Here is an 18,760-nt window from a genome sequence, read left to right as displayed (position 1 = left end):
TTATATTTTTCAAACTTCTTATCTTTCAGAGTGGTGGTGGTTGTCAACTGGGTGAGATTTTGCCTCTAAGGGGACATTTGACAATGTCTGGAGACATTTTTGGTTATCACAATTCAGGGCATCTGGGGATGGTAATACTGGCAACTAGTAGGGAGATGCTGGGGATGCTGCTGACATCATACAGTGTACAGGACAGCCCCCACAACAAAGAATTATTTGGCCCAAGGTGTCAATAGCTCCACGATTGAGAAACCAGTTTTAGAGATTGATGCTGAAATCTTCCCAGATAAAATGATGGGTTTGGGTTTTGCTTCAAAATAATCTAGATAAAGGAAGGAAGTGGGTAGGGTTATAGATGAGTTGATAATTGAAACTGGATGATGGCTATATAGGAGTTATTCTAGGATTTACTTTTTTTCATAATAAAAAGTTTAAAGTATTTATTATCTTTTGAGACAGAGTCTCACTCTGTCACCCAGGCTGGAGTGCAGTGGCACGATCTCAGTTCACTGCAACCTCTGCCTCTTGGGTTCAAGTGATTCTCCTGCCTCAGTCTCCTGAGTAGCTGGGATTACAGGTGCACGCCACCATGCCCAGCTAAGTTTTGTATTTTTAGTAGAGACCGAGTTTTACCATGTTGGCCAGGCTGGTCTCGAACTCCTGACCTCAAATGGTCCACCTGCATTAGCCTCTCAGAGTGCTGGAATTATGGGGATGAGCCACCACGCCTGGCCAAAGTTTTCGTATGTATTTAAATGTGTATCTTTAAATATTCTTGGTGATTTTGGTGAGAATGCAGAATATATAGTAGCAGTCTGGTAAGTGGGTTTTTTCCTCCTTTCTTTGCAGATTATTGCTGTGGCAGCTTTGGTCCATCACAGTTTTGCATTGGATAAAGCAGCCCCAAAGCCTCCCTTTCAGTCACACTTCTGTGGTATGTATTTTTTTTAAGCTGGTTTACTAACAGCTTGATTTGAATTTCCTTATTTTTTTTTTCCAGCGATTGCATCAGTAACTTGTTTTTCAAAAATTGTTTTCAAGAATAGTATATTGTTAAAGAGCATTTTGTTTTGTTTTTTGTTTTTGCCGTGGAAACTAAGTTTTATTGGGTTGGTTGCCTCCTATTCAGCTGGTTCATTTTTTTTTCTAGGAGCAGAAGTCTGGAGTCTATTTGATATCTTTTTTTTTGTTTGTTTCAATGGTTGCTCTACTGAGGTTGAATAGTTTTTTCCTGGGTCAAAATTAGGCTTTAACTATTTTCTGATGTCATTCTAATAGCCTATCATAGAAACTTGATCAAAGTTTTCTGTGTGATGAGGCAAGATGCCAAGGAACAAATATTTACCGATATGGGAGGAGTTATAGTAATATCAATTGGAGTTGAGTTGTGCCATGCATAAAATTCAGTGGATGAAACAATTCCATGAAGGTCTGCATGTGTGTTTTATGAGTCAGTCCTCAAGGAGGAGACTATATTCCATGATATATTCCATGTTGAGAGCTTGGCCAGTTACCTAAGCATTTTGCTGTTTTTTTAAAAAAGGGATCAATACCATTGACCTATTTTATTTCCTGGGATCTTTTTCAGCCCAGAAGCAGAGATTAACTTGGCTAGCCTCTTGTCTGGTTTTCTTGGGTATTAGGAAAGTAGGACTAAAACATGCAGAGAAGGGAGTGTGAGGTATGATTGTTGTGAAATTTTACCCCTTAAGTGGGTGGAACACATGGAACAAAATGATGAGAATAGCCTGGAAAATATGTAGAACAGAGCAATCATGAGCTCATTTCTTTTTTTTTTCATGAGCTCATTTCAACATGCATTTTTTCACTTCCTCTATGTACGTCACTATGTGAACAGCTGTTGTGTATGGTAAGGAACTTATAGTGTGTAATGGGGGAAGCTTTGGTCAGTTTTACCTTTTGAGAAGGTTGAACTGAGTTTCTCCACTGTATGCTGCTTGGGGCATTGGTGGTGGTGGGATTTCCTTTGAGGAAGACTGCTAAAATCTTCCATTCTGACTTCAATGGATAGGCAGCAAATGTTTCATCAAAGCAGTTTTAACAACTGCAGGGACTTGGGGTTCTGTGCTTGACTATTCTTTTGAGGTCATCAGCATGACCAGTCGAAGTATTTGATGATCCTCCTAATTCTTTAGGGATGGGGGGAATATATTTAAGACAGTTTCGTTTGGAAACATGTACTGTATGATTACCTGAAATTAGACAAAGATGGGTGTTGGAATCTTTTTTTTTTTTCCTTTTTACAGTTGTGTCTAAACCAAAGGACTGTATTTTTCCATATGCTTTCAAAGAAGTCATTGAGAAAAAGGTAAAATGTTCATTATATGAAGCACCTATTTGTTTGGAGAGAGAAAGAAAAGGGGGGTGGTATGGACTAGTAGAAAGAAGCTGTTTTACATTTTGTTAGATTCATTCCTGCCAGATTGGACTATGACATCGACCCATTAAAATGTGTTAGACATATACATCTAGAAGCATTATTTAACAATGTTTAAATGTTTTACTACCTAAAAATAATGGGATTCTGTACTGTATTGGTGGTTGGATAGGCTCAAACCCCCCTCCAATAGCTTAATTAGACTCTTCTCTAAAATGCATGATCATATGATTACTGTTTTGGGAAGGTGTTGGGTAGAGTCCCTCCCCAGCTTGAGGGAAGCCAAATGAAGTTGGAAATACTGTGGATGTTAAGCCATGTATTGACAAAGTTGACATAGGGCTGGCCAAAATGGATCACTGATCTCTAAATTCCAGTGTGCTCCATGAAGAAGTTTTCATGGGTTCTTAATAAAATGGGGAGGAGTGGGAAGCAGTATAATGTAGTGAATTTTTCACAAAGGTAAATGTATTCAATCAAAATAATTTTCTTTTATGGATTGTATGTTGTTTCTTTTACGAAGTAATGATACTGATACATTTTTAAGTTTGTTTGTTTTTTTTTTAATGTCTTCACTTTGCAAAAGTAAGCAACTTCGTCGGGTTCTACTTATTTTATTTAATTGGCTTCAGAAGTCCAGTAGTTGGGAGGTACTGTTAGATTAGGCTATTACTTGTGAAGTGCTGTGAATTACACAACCAAGTAAAATGACCTAGGAAAATTCCATTACAGTCAAACCGACTTTTTTTGTTTTTGAGACAGAGTCCCACTTTGTCGCCCAGGCTGGAGTGCAGTGGCGTGATATTGGCTCACTGCAGCCTCTACTCCCTAGTTCAAGGAATTCTCATGCCTCAGCCTCCTAAGTAGCTGGGATTACAGGCTCATGCCACCATGCCTGGCTAATTTTTATATTTTTAGTAGACACAGGGTTTCACCATATTGACCAGGATGGTCTCAAGCTCCTGACCTCAAGTGATTCACCCGCCTCAGCCTCCCAAAATGCTGGAATTACAGGTGTGAGCCACCGTGCCCAGCCAAACTGACATTTTTAAACTGACCTAGTTGTAGAAAACAAATAACTATCAACTTCCATTTTTAGAGATTTTTAATGAGTGGATCTTTTGAATACCTGATTTATAATCACTAATCCAAATAGAAGCCTTTTGTGTGAAGATAGGTTTTGTTTATGCTTAAAACACTTATAATTCTTTTTATTTTTATTTTTTGAGACGGAGTTTTGCTCTTGTTGCCCAGGCTGGAGTGCAATGACACAATCTCCGCTCACTGCAACCTCCACCTCCCAGTTTCAAGCAATTCTCTTGCCTCAGCCTCCCAAGTAGCTGGGATTACAGGCACGTGCCATCACGCCCGGCTAATTTTGTATTTTTAGTAGAGACAGGGTTTCACCATGTTGGTCAGGCTGGTCTCGAACTCCTGACCTCAGGTGATCCACCCGTCTCGGTCTCCCAAAGTGCTGGGATTACAGGTGTGAGCCACTGCGCCCAGTCACTTATAATTCTTAAATATGTTTGTTTTTAGTCTAGTTTCTTATTTATCAGTTCTTATCTTACCATTTGGAATTATTTTATACAATCCTTGGAATTTCTTTGCCCAGTAAATACATAAACAGTGAAGTCTACCAGGGATTATGTAGGAAAGTATGTTTTTGATAGGTACTCTGATTCATATGCTCTGAATGTGTACAGATGCACAAGCATGTCCCTGTGGAGGGACATTTCTGTATTTTATGTTGCTCAATGCTTAATCTTTTGCTTTATTCACATGCTTATTACTAGAATGAGCTCCTCAGAGACTTTGCAATTATTACTATGAAACCTAGAATCAGGAATTTCATTGCTACGTTTAATTTTGAAATGAATGGTGTCTTTTAACCCTAAGAAATCTTACCATAGTTGAACAAGAAGCCAAGGTACAGTACTTGTTGACAGTAAAGAGTCGTCAGTGACTGGTGTGTTTTTATCTAACAGAATGTGAAGGTTGAGGTTGCTGCAACAGAAAGAACACTGCTAGGTTTTTTCCTTGCAAAAGTTCACAAAATTGATCCTGATATCATTGTGGTGAGTAGATGTTTGATCATGTTGTGGGGAAGCTCTTCATTTCTTAGTTCTTTTCAGTATGACTTTATTGGTGCTTTCGAGCAGCAAACAATCTTTTCAGAGTGAAATGATTCTGTGGACTGGTGGGAATTGCTGCTAATAGGAGAAAAAAATAACAAGCCCACTGCAAGATAGTTTTTTTTTTCTCTAATATAAAAGCAACCCATGACTTAGTGTTGAAGTTAAGGATTGTCTGGCTATTTATGCTTAGAGACCAGCACATAAGTAAGTAAATCTGTACAAACGGAGTTATCGCCAAAATCTTGACTTAGTAGTTATATAGTGGTCACAGGAGTTTATTAATTCCCTTGGTTTGGTGCAAGTCATAAAACTAAGTATTTTAATTTTATGAGTTCAGTGGATCTCTATGACATATTCCTTTGAAAACTCAGGGCTCGGAATTAATTTTTCTCTTGACGATCCAGTATGTCCCCACTAGACAGCTTGAGCTAATAATTCATTGAGCTATTTTTTGCCCCAATACCTGAGAGTCGTAAAGCAACATTTTGCTTTATATATCCTCTGGCCTTTCTAGTTTATAGAATATGGAATTCCTTCATTTGTCTTTTTTCTAGGTTAATGGATCAATCATTATTTTTGTTTTTTTTCAGAATGTAGGCTATAAATGCCTATATTTTGGATGTGATATGGGTAATTTGGGTACATTGAAGTCTTACAAAAGTGTTTGCCGTATTCTTCCCTACATTCACTTTTACTCTTGGATACCCTTATTTGGCTACTGTATGGCTAGCATCCTGAGTTCCTGTGGATTGGAAGCGATATCTCTGCACCCACTTCCCTTATGATATTTCAAGACCTATCTTTAAAGTTCCAAAAAGATTCTGTCCACAGTGTTGTACTGTGACATTCTGTCTCAGCACCAGGCCCTCAGTCAGCCTCCAATAACAACAGCGTCTTGGACCCCAAGGAGATGCCACGAAGCCTGGGAAACCTGGTCTGGCTTCCAGTGTTAGAGCCAAGTCTATGCGTGAGAAATCTAGATGTAAGATGGAATTCTGACATGAATTTTGGGTCCCTGATTCTAGGTATTATAATTTGTAAGTGAGACCTCCTCCAGGCCTTTGGGTCTTCTAATTTAATAAGCAAAACTGCTGTAAATATCTAGTGGTAAAATACACATAACATAAAATTAACTATGTTGACCATTTTATAGTATACAGTTCAATGGTATTAACTACACTCATAATGTTATGCAACCATCACCACCATCCACCTCTGTAACTCTTTTCATCTTGTAAAACTGAAACACTGTACTCATTAACTTCCCATTCCCTCAGCCCCTGGCAACCACCATTCTACTTTTTGTTTCTGTGATTTTGACTACTCTAAGTAGTGGTATATAGTTTTAATTAAGTTTAATAACAAGCATATTTATTGATGTGAATTATTTTAAATTTGATCTAAGTTTTGGTAAACATAGGCAAGTGAATCATGTTCACATGTTGGAAATTATGGAAATGAAATCTAGTTGCATTTTTGAGATAGTTTCTACTCTATATAGTTTCTTCATTTTTAACAAGTTTCTTATTTGAACTATTTAGTGGTATTATATATTTATCTTGTTGTATATCACTTATGAGTCTAAATCAGTAGTGTTTGAACTTAATTTTTAAAAAAGAAGCTAAATGCAGTTCCTGAGCTTTTGAAGAAGGCTTGCATAAACTGTCATACAACACAGGCAGGTTCTTTGTTTTTAAGGAAGCAAAGTGGAATTATTTGAATTTAGCTTTTACCGATCACATGAAAAGTATGGGACATTAAATTTGCATTTGCCTCCGAGACTGTGAGGCATGAGTTGCAAATTAAAATACATCATATGAGCCTTGCATCAATTAGGATGAAATAAAGTTTATTCCAGCAATCTGCTTAGCAGCCTTGTTAATGTCAAGGCTAATGAATGCTGCTGATGAATAAATTCCTGAAGAAGAAAGGACCCCCAATCGGAGGTAAGTGCATGATGTCTTCAATTAGAGACTAGAAAAAGAAAGGGCAAAGAAATTCTGTGCGTATGAAGATAAATCCTCTAATTTGCATTTGTTATAACATTATCAGCTGCCTTCTTTTTCTGACTAGGGTCATAATATTTATGGGTTTGAACTGGAAGTTCTACTGCAGAGAATTAATGTGTGCAAAGCTCCTCACTGGTCCAAGATAGGTCGACTGAAGCGATCCAACATGCCAAAGCTTGGGGTAATAATAATTTTCAAAATCTTATTTATTTATTTATTTTAATGTGGGGTAGCTACCAGGGAACACCCTATACTTTTTAAAATAGGAATTGGTTATCTTGTTATAGTAACTTCAGTACATTTTAACTTTGGCACTAAACATCTTTTCCTTTGAATTCAGCATATTATTCGTAAAAGCCTCTGGTAGTTTTTAAAATCATCAGCTAGAATCTAGGAATAGTGAACAAAGACAGCACATACATGTTACCTTCACTTTGTCATTCCTGAAGTGACAGCCCTTAGGGCAAGGTTGCAGGGTCGTTGAGTGTTATCATTTAGGAAGAAGATGGGAAGAATGAATGGAGGAGAATTGATGTTGGTTGTATAAGAATGCAATATTGCTTGATGATATCTTGTAATTTAAAAAAAGGAAAAAAGAAGGCAATGAACTAGTGCTTTCTGTGTTAGTTACCTCTCATGACAACTCCAGTTTTATTTTATAGACAGTCTCATAGGGGTAACATAACTTGTTCTGGATCATGTAACTAGTAAGGGGGAACAACTGAGATTTGAACCCAGGCCTGAGTGACTTAAAGCCAGTGTGTACTTTTCATTCTACCTGCTTGCTTCATGTATGAAGGTTTTTGCAATTTTTGTGTGAAGCACCTTCTTCTAAACCTGATACTGCTCAGTGCTTGAAATCTTATTTTTCTTAAAGCTTATAAATAAAATGGACATGTTGCCTCATCAGATAAGTTAGGAATCCGTACCTTTTTCATAATGTTCTCTAGAGGATTCTGCCACTACAGATCAAAGTTGGGGCCACTGCTCTTGCTTCTTTTCTTACTCATATCTTTAAGGTGGTAGAGTTGTTATTAGCACTTCATCTGAATACTTGCTTAGCTTTTTGCCCCCTTCAAGATTTTCTTTATATGACATCTTAGTGAGGTATACCCCATTGCCCTATTTAAGATGCAGTCCCCTCATATTCCTTGTACCCCTCACCCTGCTCTGTTTTCCCATTTTCCATATACTTGTTACCTCCTAAAACTATATAATTTCTTGCTTATGATGTCTGTTTTTTATTATACATTTCAAATGAGGCCAGGAATCCTTTCTGTTTTGATCACTGCTGTATCCTGAGTGCCTAGAATAATGTCAGATACATAGTAAATGTTCAAAAATATTTGATTGATAAATGGAAGAATGAGAGTTTTATCATAATTTTGGGCCAGCATCAAAATATGTTAGAAAGAAATGTTCTCAGTGTCTGCTCTTTCATGAAATTTGCTTTTTGTTCCCATCTCGTAGGGCCGGAGTGGATTTGGTGAAAGAAATGCTACCTGTGGTCGAATGATCTGTGATGTGGAAATTTCAGCAAAGGAATTGATTCGTTGTAAAAGCTACCATCTGTCTGAACTTGTTCAGCAGATTCTAAAAACTGAAAGGGTTGTAATCCCAACGGAAGATATACGAAATATGTACAGGTACGATCCTAGATTCTTCAGAATTCATCTGTCTTGAAATTAACAACAGCAGGACGCTAGTACTATCCTTAGTCTGGAGGGACATGAGCCAGTGGTGCTGTAGAGGGGAAATTGTTTCCACTATTTTCATAATTTGAACTAGTTTACCTCTTGAATTATTGTAATTGATCAGTTTATCTCCATCTCCCTCACCTGTGTTAACACTATCTTGATGTTTCCTAACTGTAGTTTGGATTTAGATTTCTACTCTTAATTCATTTATTCAGGAATTAGGGTAGATATTTTAGAAATATAAAAACTGAGCAATCATTAAGTTAGAGGTATTGCTTGCTTATTTCTTCCTCCTACTCCTCTGACCATCTCTCATTCATTCCTGCTAGTTCTTCCTGAGTTCTTCCTTGGACTTCTCTTTTCTGACTTTGCTCCCTCTCTAGGTGATCTCATTGAGTCTTAGGAATTTAAATACCATGTGGATGCCTATGCCTCCCACCTGTGTAATTTCAGGTTAGACCTCCCTAAATTCCAGACTCAGTGTATCTATTTTACCTATTTTACTTGATATCTAATGTGAACTCCCAGCTTGTTCAAAACTGAGCTCTGATCGATCCTAGGTTCTTCCTGTAGTCTTTCCTTACTAAATTAATAAATGTATTTTTCCATTATCACTGGAAACTTCCAGAGTCTTACTTAGCCCAAAATCTCTGAGGCATCTTTAATTCCTCTCTCTGATATCCCACACTAGATGCATCAGGGTATCCTGTCAGTTCTATATTCTAAATATATCTAAGTCTGACCACTTCTTTTCAACTCCATTGGACCCATCCTGTCTAAGCTGCTATCCTCTTTCCCCTGGATTACTGGGTTAATATGCCTATCTCCTACTTTTGCCCTTTCCCCCTTGTGGTTGATTCTCAATCCAGAACCAGAGTTATCCTGCTAAAATCAAGTCATATGTGATACTCTGCTCAGAATCTTCCAGTGACTCTGTTTCTTTCAGAGTAAAAACTTAAGTCCTTATTTTTACTTACAAGGTCCTTTACAATGTGTCTCTATGTTGTTAACTCTGTCGTTATCTCCTACTGCTCTTTCCATCATTCTCTCTGATCTAGCCATATTGGCCTCTTTCCTAGCCCTGGAACTGTCAGATTTGCATGCAGCTCAGGGCTTTTAAGTGTGCTATCCTGTCTGCCTGGAATGCTCTTTCCGTAAGTCTTGCTCCTTCACCTTTTCCAGATCTTTATTCTCAGTGAAATCTTCCACTATTTCCTAACAAAAATTTCAGTCTCTGCTTCTGATACTTAATATTCCCATTGCTTAACTTTTAACATTATATAACATACTGTATACTTAATTTCTTTGTCTTTTTTATACTCTGTCTCCCCCATGAGGACATAAGCTCCAGGAGGAAAGGAAATTTTGTTTGTTTTGGTCACAGCCAATGCCTGGCACATAGTAAGCATGCAATATATACTCACTGGATGGAATGAATGAAAGGATTTAGATAGTTTTCAGGCTTGTAATTATTGTATTACTTCAGTTTTTCCTTACGGGATTTTGTGTGTGTGTGTGTGTGTGTGTTTTGGAGAAAAGCATTGGGATCAATGGTATGAATGAATTCCTGGTTACATACTGACCTTATTTTAAATTGTTTCTGAAGCCAAGGTGCTGTTGCTCTGAATTTATTTATACCCAAAATTCCTTGTAATATTTTGCAAAGTTCTGATTATAGGCATTGTTTCTTTTAATTACTTGATTCTGTTTCATTCTTACTTTTCTGTACAGTGAATCTTCTCAACTGTTATACCTGTTGGAACACACCTGGAAAGATGCCAAGTTCATTTTGCAGATCATGTGTGAGCTAAATGTTCTTCCATTAGCATTGCAGATCACTAACATCGCTGGGAACATTATGGTAAATTTAACTTAGAAAGGGGGAAAAAGCATTTCCTGTTGGATTCAGTATTTGCTTGGGGTAGTTGTTATATGATAATGAGTCTAGATGCATGCTTATAAAATGAGTAACTTAGATTCCGAAAGCTGGATTTCTTTTGTAAAAGGAAGAACTGGTTGGGAGAAGGGGAGGAATGCCAGGTGCAGCGTGTTGAAATTTGGGCGAACATACGGATCATCTCTCTAACATCTGGATGTGTCTGTTTAGTGGAATGGTCCATTTGGGAGTAAATAAATAGCCAAGTTGTCAATATTTTAAGCTGTCTTTGTCTCCTTTAACTATAATGCTTAAAGAAAACGTTAGGAATAATTTAGTACCTTTTTTAAAAAACAGCCCGTTATTAGGAATAGTTTTAAAGGAGGTGCTGTGACTAAACTTACTGACTCAAAGTTGCTTTTGTTAGTTGTGGTTTTGAGCTCAAATTTAAAAAATAAATTCCATTTAATAGTCCAGGACGCTGATGGGTGGACGATCCGAGCGTAACGAGTTCTTGTTGCTTCATGCATTTTACGAAAACAACTATATTGTGCCTGACAAGCAGATTTTCAGAAAGCCTCAGCAAAAACTGGTGGGTCCAAAACTGTGTAGTATTTTGTTTTCTCTTACCCCCTCCCTTTTTAATACCTATTTACCCCCCCCTTTTTTTAATACTTAGATAGCCTTTTTTTCTGTGATAACATCTGCTTTCAAAATAGCTAATCCCTTGTGTACTGTAGAAACCGTGTCAAGTTTATTCCCTTGTTTTTGTGTGGTCATTTCCTTTTCCACTTTGTAAAAGGAAAATGCACTTTGTGCAGGCAGAATTATTTGTGAAATATGAAATTCTTTGAGGGAAGCATTAGACCTCTCTGATGGGTGACCATACACGGAATGTGTTCTGGCACCTTAGCCCTATCCAAAGATAAATGCCAGTTAAACTTTTTATTTTCTTAAACCCTATGAGCCTTTATTTTTGTGTTGCATTTTTCTGTACTAGTATGACCAAGGTCACCCACAGTCAGGTTTCTGAAGTAGCCTCCTTCACTTTGGAACTAAAACTTAGTTTAGCTACTGTTTTATTAGCACTGATATTAATTAATTCAGAAATGGGAATTGAATGTTAAAATTTGATTCAGGTTCTCATATTTGCTTGTTTTTTAGTGTACATTATCAAAATTGGTATAGGGAATATTCATTTAGAGGACTTTAACTTCTGCTGAGTTATTGAATGTTGGCCAGTAATAAACTACTTAGGAATGGATTTTCAGTATATGGATGTACTTATTTTATGGTGTCCATATTAATAATAGGGATAATGATAATGTCTACATGAAGCATTTTATGTTTTTACATCATGAATATTAGAGTAGTGATTTTAAGAGGGCTGTTTTATAATCTCAAATTTTGTATAATATGAAAAGTGGTATTTTTCAATATTCATTGATTTAAAAATATGAAATTCTGTAAATTCAGAAACATAAAGATAAAATTTTTGTATTTGTTAACTTAGGATGTAGTATTTGTTTAAGAAATTACTATGCTTGGAATTCATTTGGATTCATGAACATATTACAATAACTGTCTTTCCCAACAGTTAGGACCAGTAACTGAAATGTTTGTTAGAACTAAGTCCTGCAATTGGAAAAGAGAGAATCATCAAAATTTTAAATTAGTTGATTAGTGGTGAAGCTATCTTTCCATTTGATATTAGGGAGATGAAGATGAAGAAATTGATGGAGATACCAGTAAATATAAGAAAGGACGTAAGAAAGCAGCTTATGCTGGAGGCTTGGTTTTGGACCCCAAAGTTGGTAAGGCTGGGCAGTGAATTGGTTTTCTCCCAATATTAAGGAGTTTCTTAATGTGGATCTAGGCTTGAGAAACTAGAAGACCTGAATTGTATCTTACAGGTCAGCAAATAGGTCTCATGACTTTTATCTTTCATTCATGTGAAAATCTTGGTTGCCAGTCACCTGACATAGACTTAATGTGAATTTTGTTATGCTGTGTTCCAATGAAATATTTATAGACATTGAGATTTAAATTTCATATAGTTTTCATAGGTCATGAAATATTGTTTTTGATTTTTTTCCAGCCATTTAAAAATGTAAAAACCATACTTAAGCTCATGGATGGTACAAAAATAAGCAGTAGGTTGGATTTGGTCTGTAAGCGTAGTTTGTCCAATAGATAGGTAGCTGTCCAGTACATAGATAGCTGTTTGTCCCGACCAGTTCAGTTGACAGCAAAGTTAAAGAATACAGACAATAACCACCAAATTTAACTTTAACGGAATACCTTTTCCCTATTGTCATGAATGGCAAAGATGTTTTGTGGTACACAGAGCTAGAAATAATCTTTAAAAAAATAAAAATAAAAAACTTTTTTTTTTTTTTTGGAGACAGAGTTTTACTCTGTTGCCGAGGCTGGAGTGCAGTGGTGTGATCTCTACTCACTTCAGCCTTCACCTCTTGGGTTCAAGTGATCCTCCTGCCTCAGCGTCCTAAGTCGCTGGGACTACAGGTGTGTGCCACCATACCCAGCTAATTTTTTGTATTAAAAAAAAACCATTTCAACCATTCCCAAGTGTACAGTTCAGTAGTAGTGTTAAGAATATTCACATTGTTGTGAAGGAATTAATGTGAATTTTATCCAGTAAGTTAATTCTGAATAGGAGACATTTTTGACAAAAGTGATTTTATTATTAGTTGTAATGAAATGGAGCACTAGTACTTGGTGTTATGTAGGTCTGGGTTTGAATTCAGTGTGATCTCGGACTGCCTGTTTAACCTCTGTAAGCTTCAGTTTCTTCTGTAAAATAGAGATAAGAGTAATATCTACCACACAGGGATTTAAGGATAAATTAGTATGATACTGGACACAGAATAAACTATCTTATGTGTTTGCAATTATTACTGTCTTAATAGTGGACATTTATTTTTATTCAGTTTCTTCTCAAGGTGAAGATAACTCTTTGTAAATGTCCTACAGAAATATAGTAGCTTTCTGTTCATCCTTTGCAAGTAAAAAGGGTGGGTCGTTCCACTACGGACATTTATATATATGTGTCTCTTGTTTGATTTTAGCTCAGTTTTTGTACAGGTAAGTGTGCTGTCCATTTTATATTTTGAAGCTGTTGTAAAAGAATAAATTACTCGGCCAGGCATGGTGGCTCACACCTGTAATCCCAGCACTTTGGGAGGCTGAGTCAGGCAGATCACGAGGTCAGGAGATCGAGACCATCCTGGCCAACATGGTGAAACCCCATGTCTACTAAAATACAAAAAATTAGCCGGGCATGGTGGTGCACGCCTGTAGTCCCAGCTATTCGGGAGGCTGAGACAGGGGAATCGCTTGAACCCGGGAGGCGGAGGTTGCAGTGAGCCGAGATTGCGCCACGGCACTCCATCCTGGAGACAGAGTGAGACTCCGTCTCAAATAAATAGATAAATAAATAAACAAACAAACTACTCACTTGGTTTTATTTGGGGTGAGAGTGGGAGAGTAGGTAGGGGAATTCTTCAAAGAATTCTTGCTTTGAAGGAGAGTTGAACTTTTTTTTTTTTAAATGGATGTGACACCTCTCAGATACCTGATTGGGAAGGTATTTGCTCATGATAATGGTGTGCTTTGGGGGCAGCTGGGGAGGGACTCGTAGCTGGTTCTAAAGAGAGACAGGATCTTTTTCTCCCTCTTTTGTGATCTGGCTTTTCACTAATCTGCATTATTTTATAGAACAATAGTTGATTCTTTTTTTCCCTTTTTGTCTGTCTCACAGCTCTGGATAGTGTATGTGGATAGTATGTAGTTTCTAATATACTTATAGTGCTTTTAATAATGATGTTTTGACAATTCTGCTTTTCTTTAGACTTTTTATGACGTGGCTTTTTAATTTCAGGTTTTTATGATAAGTTCATTTTGCTTCTGGACTTCAACAGTCTATATCCTTCCATCATTCAGGAATTTAACATTTGTTTTACAACAGTACAAAGAGTTGCTTCAGAGGCACAGAAAGTTACAGAGGTTTGTATTTAACCTGGGACTCTTGAAATCGAGTTTAAAAGAATTGCTTAAAGAAGAAAGATCTGTCTTTTTAAAATAGTTTTATTGTGGTATTATTCATATACCAGATAATTCACCTGTTAAAAGTGTGTAGTTCAGTGGCTTTTAGTGTATTCCCAGAGTTTGCAGCCATCATCACAACCAGTTTTAGGATATTTTCATTATTCCCAAAATAAACCTTTTAGCTGTCACCTCCCTCAATCCCCTATCCCTTCCATCTCTAGGCAACTACTAGTCTTTTTGCTTGTATAGATTTGTGTATTCTGGACATCTCATAAATAGAATCATACAATATATGGCCTTTCGGTATCTGGCTTGTTTCACTTATAATGTTTTCAAGGTTCATCCATTTTGTAGAATGTACTAGTACTTTATTCGTTTGTGTTGCTGAATAATATTCCATTTTATATGCATGTGTGGTGTATGTGTAGGTGTATATACATATACAACATTTTGTTCTTTTTTGTAATTTTTTTAAATACATGGCAGAAGATATCTGGTTGCCCTCTAGCTCCTGAATTTATATGTCCTTTAGTTCTCACCACAAGCTTAGGACCTGTTTTTCAATCTCAATTTCATATTCCCAGAAGAGAGAATCCGATAGGTTTGCCTAGGTTGGTGAGCGCCCCAGGTCCCCGTTACCTGTGACCACAAGAGTAGGTTCACAGGGTACAAATCTGGCTGCTAAGGGTGGGCCTTTCTGTGGGACTAGTGGATACTTTTACAGAAAAGATACTGGGTAGACATCCCCAAAAGGTATGACTGCATTCAATTAATATTTGAGCTCTGCTCTGCTACTGTGCCAGCATGGTGATAATTAATATTATTTAGCCTCTGCCCACCACTATTTTGCTTATTGGAGCTTTCCAGCTTGGATTCTGGATATATAATAGAATCATTTTGAGGCCGGGCGCGGTGGCTCAAGCCTGTAATCCCAGCACTGTGGGAGGCTGAGGCGGGTGGATCACGAGGTCAGGAGATCGAGACCATCCTGGCTAACACAGTGAAACCCTGTCTCTACTAAAAATACAAAAAATTAGCCAGGCGTGGTGGTGGGCGCCTGTAGTCCCAGCTACTCAGGAGGCTGAGGCAGGAGAATGGCATGAGCCCAGGAGGCGGAGCTTGCAGTGAGCCCAGATCGCGCCACTGCACTCCAGCGGGGGCAACAGAGCGAGACTCCGTCTCAAAAAAAAAAAAAAAAATAGAATCATTTTGGAGTTGGAAGGGACCTCAGAGGTCATCTAAGAAATACTATACATGTAGCAATTTATAGATCTGAATCATTTTCATGCATGGTACCTCAGGACAGTTAGGGTCACACAGGTAGTAGTTGTAGAGCTAGGAGTAGATTGTAAATTTCCTGACTCTACATCCTTTCAGTTTACTTTTTATCTGACTTTCATAGAAACTCTAAATAAATTGGAATGTGTACCAGGATCTCTTTAATAGATTTACTATCATCATCTTATATTGGAAAACAATAGGTCCCTATTACTATTGTAAGAGTGTTCACTTGAAGATATTGATCTCTATAAAATCAGATGCTTTGTAAAGGCTAGGTTATCAAATGGCATTGACTTGATGTACTTTAAACCAAGAGGTTTATTTTTATTTCTGAACCTTTGAAAGGGCAAATGTGCCTGGCTTTTTTCTTTGTAGCTGTTAATAGAATTAATGGAGGCTTGAGAAAAATGGTCTAATGCTTCCCCTGCTTTTTCCTCCTGTAAATTTTAACATAAGAAGAGTGCTGGTTGCTTTTCTGAAATGTTGCTATTCTTCTGTCGATTGCATAGCAATTTGTAGGTAAAAGGTACTACATAAATGTTAAGGGATATATATGTATTAGTTTTTAGAAATGTCATGGCCTATTTAAATGTGCTCCAAACTTTTTTTTTTTTTTTTTTTTGAGACGGAGTTTTGCTCTTGTTGCCCAGGCTGGAGTGCAATGTTGTGATTTTGGCTCACTGCAACCTCCGCCTCCCAGGTTCAAGCAATTCTCTTGCCTCAGCCTCCCGAGTAGCTGGGATTACAGGCATACGCCACCACGCCTAACTAATTTTGTATTTTTAGTAGAGATGGGGTTTCTCCATGTTGGTCAGGCTGGTCTTGAACTCCCAACCTCAGGTGATCCACCCACCTCGGCCTCCCAAAGTGCTGAGATTATAGATGTCAGCCACTGCTCCTGGCTGCTCCGAACTCTTAAATTTGCTGATTTATTAGCTTTTTATTTTTAGTCTAGAGCGTTTACAATAATTGATATGATTCTCCATAGTTTTCAAATTCTATAGCATTTTGTTTGGTAGTAAAAATGATTTAAAATAGTAGTTTAGTTGCTGGTTGTTTGTTTTTTTAATCCTGGAGGTGTTAGTGTTTGTATTTTAAAAACAATTTCACCAAACATATTGTTCTCCAGTCTTGTGGAAGAGAGATAGCATGTGTAAAAATGTATCCCTTTAAATGAAATCTAAATTTGTGTCTAACTACAGGGGTGGGAGATAGTGGGAATGACAGCCTAATATAATTGGGAAAGAAGAGGGCAATGGTGACCTGTTCTACAACTCTCTCAGCTCTTTCTTATACTACTCATGCATTGTTGACCTTATATAAGATAATAACTTTTCAAGATGTGATCATGGGGGAAAGCTCCTATAAAATATTACTGTAGAAATTTATTTCACAAAAGTTTGATTTGTGTGAAATTTGTTGTGTTTATCAGGATGGAGAACAAGAACAAATCCCTGAATTGCCAGATCCAAGCTTAGAAATGGGCATTTTGCCCAGAGAGATCCGGAAACTGGTCGAACGGAGAAAACAAGTCAAACAGCTAATGAAACAGCAAGACTTAAATCCAGACCTTATTCTTCAGGTATATCTTTTCACTAAGAAACATTTGAGTGACAGTCTCAGCTTTTACAGTTTGATTATTTATGAGTAAACAGGATGCTGTGCAAATGCAGGTACTTATTTTAAGTTTGTGGGTAGGTGACCATTTAAAAATACTAGAGTGCCTCAGAATGGAAGCCACCTTTGTTTACAAAGGTTGTATCTGAGCAAGATACCTCTAGCTCCTGCGAGCTTTGGAGTCTGTGTTTACTTGCTGCTTCTAGGAGGTTAGGGAATCATGGATCCAGGAGAATGGGTTGAGTATGTTAATTCTTTTTTATTCAGGGATATTGAGGGTTTCCCTTTTTATTGGAGATCTAGAAAGACATCTAATGTAATGCTTAAGCATCTGTAAATGTTGTTGTTTTGTCTTTTGTTCTGTGTGGCCTGCAGTATGACATTCGACAGAAGGCTTTGAAGCTCACAGCGAACAGTATGTATGGTTGCCTGGGATTTTCCTATAGCAGATTTTACGCCAAACCACTGGCTGCCTTGGTGACATACAAAGGAAGGGAGGTAAATGGCATAATAATATTCACATCTCTAGATATGAGAGTATTTTTAACTGTACATGTTATAGTGTGGGAGAGTCAAGTTTATTACCTAGTTATACAGCATCAAATACAGTACCCCTGTCTTTGGATGACAGGTTTGAGACAAATAGGCGTTTAAATAAGGATTCATTAATTCGTGTGTGTGTGTGTGTGTGTGTGTGTGTGTGTGTGTATACTATTGAACATCTACTACATGCCAGGCATTGTTCTAGGTTCTCAGGATAGAACGTCAAGCAAGACATAAAAGATCCCTGTAATGAGGCTTACCTTCTACCCAGAATGGGAGGGGTTTGGGGGTGGGGACGACATGGGTTGGGAATGTGGGGTGGAGAGAGGGTGGTTTGGGAAAACAGACTGTAAATAAGTAAATAAACATGTATAAGAAATAACAGAAAATATGATAGAAGTAAATGCTCTGTAGATAAAACAGGGTGGTGGGCTAGAGAATGTTTAGATGGCTAGTTTAGATTGGTCAGGGAAGGCTTTTTTGAGGAGGTGACATGAATGAGACCTAAATGACATAAGAAAGCTTTTTTTTTTTTTTTTTTTTTTTGGGTGATGGATTAGCTTGGAGTGTGAGTGAAAGGTAGAAATCAGGAAGATAGCTAGTAGAGCCTTTTACTAAGATGGAAGAAACTGGGAAAGAAGGATTAAGAGTTCTGTCGTGGATGTGTTGCCTTTGGCATGAGTAGTAGATCTCCAGGCATAATAAGGAGGCCATTGGATGTATAAATCCAGAATTCCAGGAATATGTCAAGACAGGATTTATGGATTGAGAGTTACTGGCTTTAATAAGATGGTCCAGATACCAAATAGAATTTAGGTACCATCACTTTATGAACACTGTAAGCTTCAACTGTTTTAGCCTTATGTGCGTGGGTTTTTCTTAATTTGTAAAAGAATAGTTATGCTGAATATTAATTCCATTTAACTACCTGTCTATGGGTTTAAGACTATTTAGTCTTAAAGGAGGTAGGTAGTGGTCATGGGAAAAATGCTTATAATGGGGCGTCTGGACTCTGAATGCTCTAGAGCAGGGGTTGGCAAATGATGGCCATTGGGCCAGATGCAGTCTGCCATCTATTTTTGTAAATAATATTCTATTGGAACAGAGCTAAGCTCATTTATTTATGTATCATC

At 37.4% G+C, this 18,760-nt stretch overlaps 1 protein-coding gene and 1 non-coding gene across 2 annotated transcripts in view; both read left to right on the top strand.

Moving 5' to 3' along the window:
- Positions 1 to 18,760, top strand: part of POLA1 (DNA polymerase alpha 1, catalytic subunit) — a 313,094-nt gene that overhangs the window by 35,875 nt on the left and 258,459 nt on the right. Inside the window, exons 16-26 of the mRNA XM_003917516.4 lie at positions 850 to 934; positions 2,268 to 2,329; positions 4,387 to 4,476; positions 6,610 to 6,726; positions 8,016 to 8,191; positions 9,974 to 10,103; positions 10,591 to 10,710; positions 11,833 to 11,932; positions 14,020 to 14,144; positions 16,900 to 17,049; positions 17,460 to 17,582. Coding sequence (XP_003917565.1) covers positions 850 to 934; positions 2,268 to 2,329; positions 4,387 to 4,476; positions 6,610 to 6,726; positions 8,016 to 8,191; positions 9,974 to 10,103; positions 10,591 to 10,710; positions 11,833 to 11,932; positions 14,020 to 14,144; positions 16,900 to 17,049; positions 17,460 to 17,582 — 1,278 coding nt within the window. The remainder of the gene's footprint in view (positions 1 to 849; positions 935 to 2,267; positions 2,330 to 4,386; positions 4,477 to 6,609; positions 6,727 to 8,015; positions 8,192 to 9,973; positions 10,104 to 10,590; positions 10,711 to 11,832; positions 11,933 to 14,019; positions 14,145 to 16,899; positions 17,050 to 17,459; positions 17,583 to 18,760) is intronic.
- On the top strand, positions 13,049 to 13,178 carry LOC116272256. Its single transcript, XR_004180975.1, has one exon.

Source organism: Papio anubis, chromosome X, assembly GCF_008728515.1.
Source record: "Papio anubis isolate 15944 chromosome X, Panubis1.0, whole genome shotgun sequence".
Lineage (NCBI taxonomy): Eukaryota > Metazoa > Chordata > Mammalia > Primates > Cercopithecidae > Papio > Papio anubis.
Note: the sequence above shows the minus strand (reverse complement) of the source record. Positions and strands in the feature narration are given on the sequence as shown.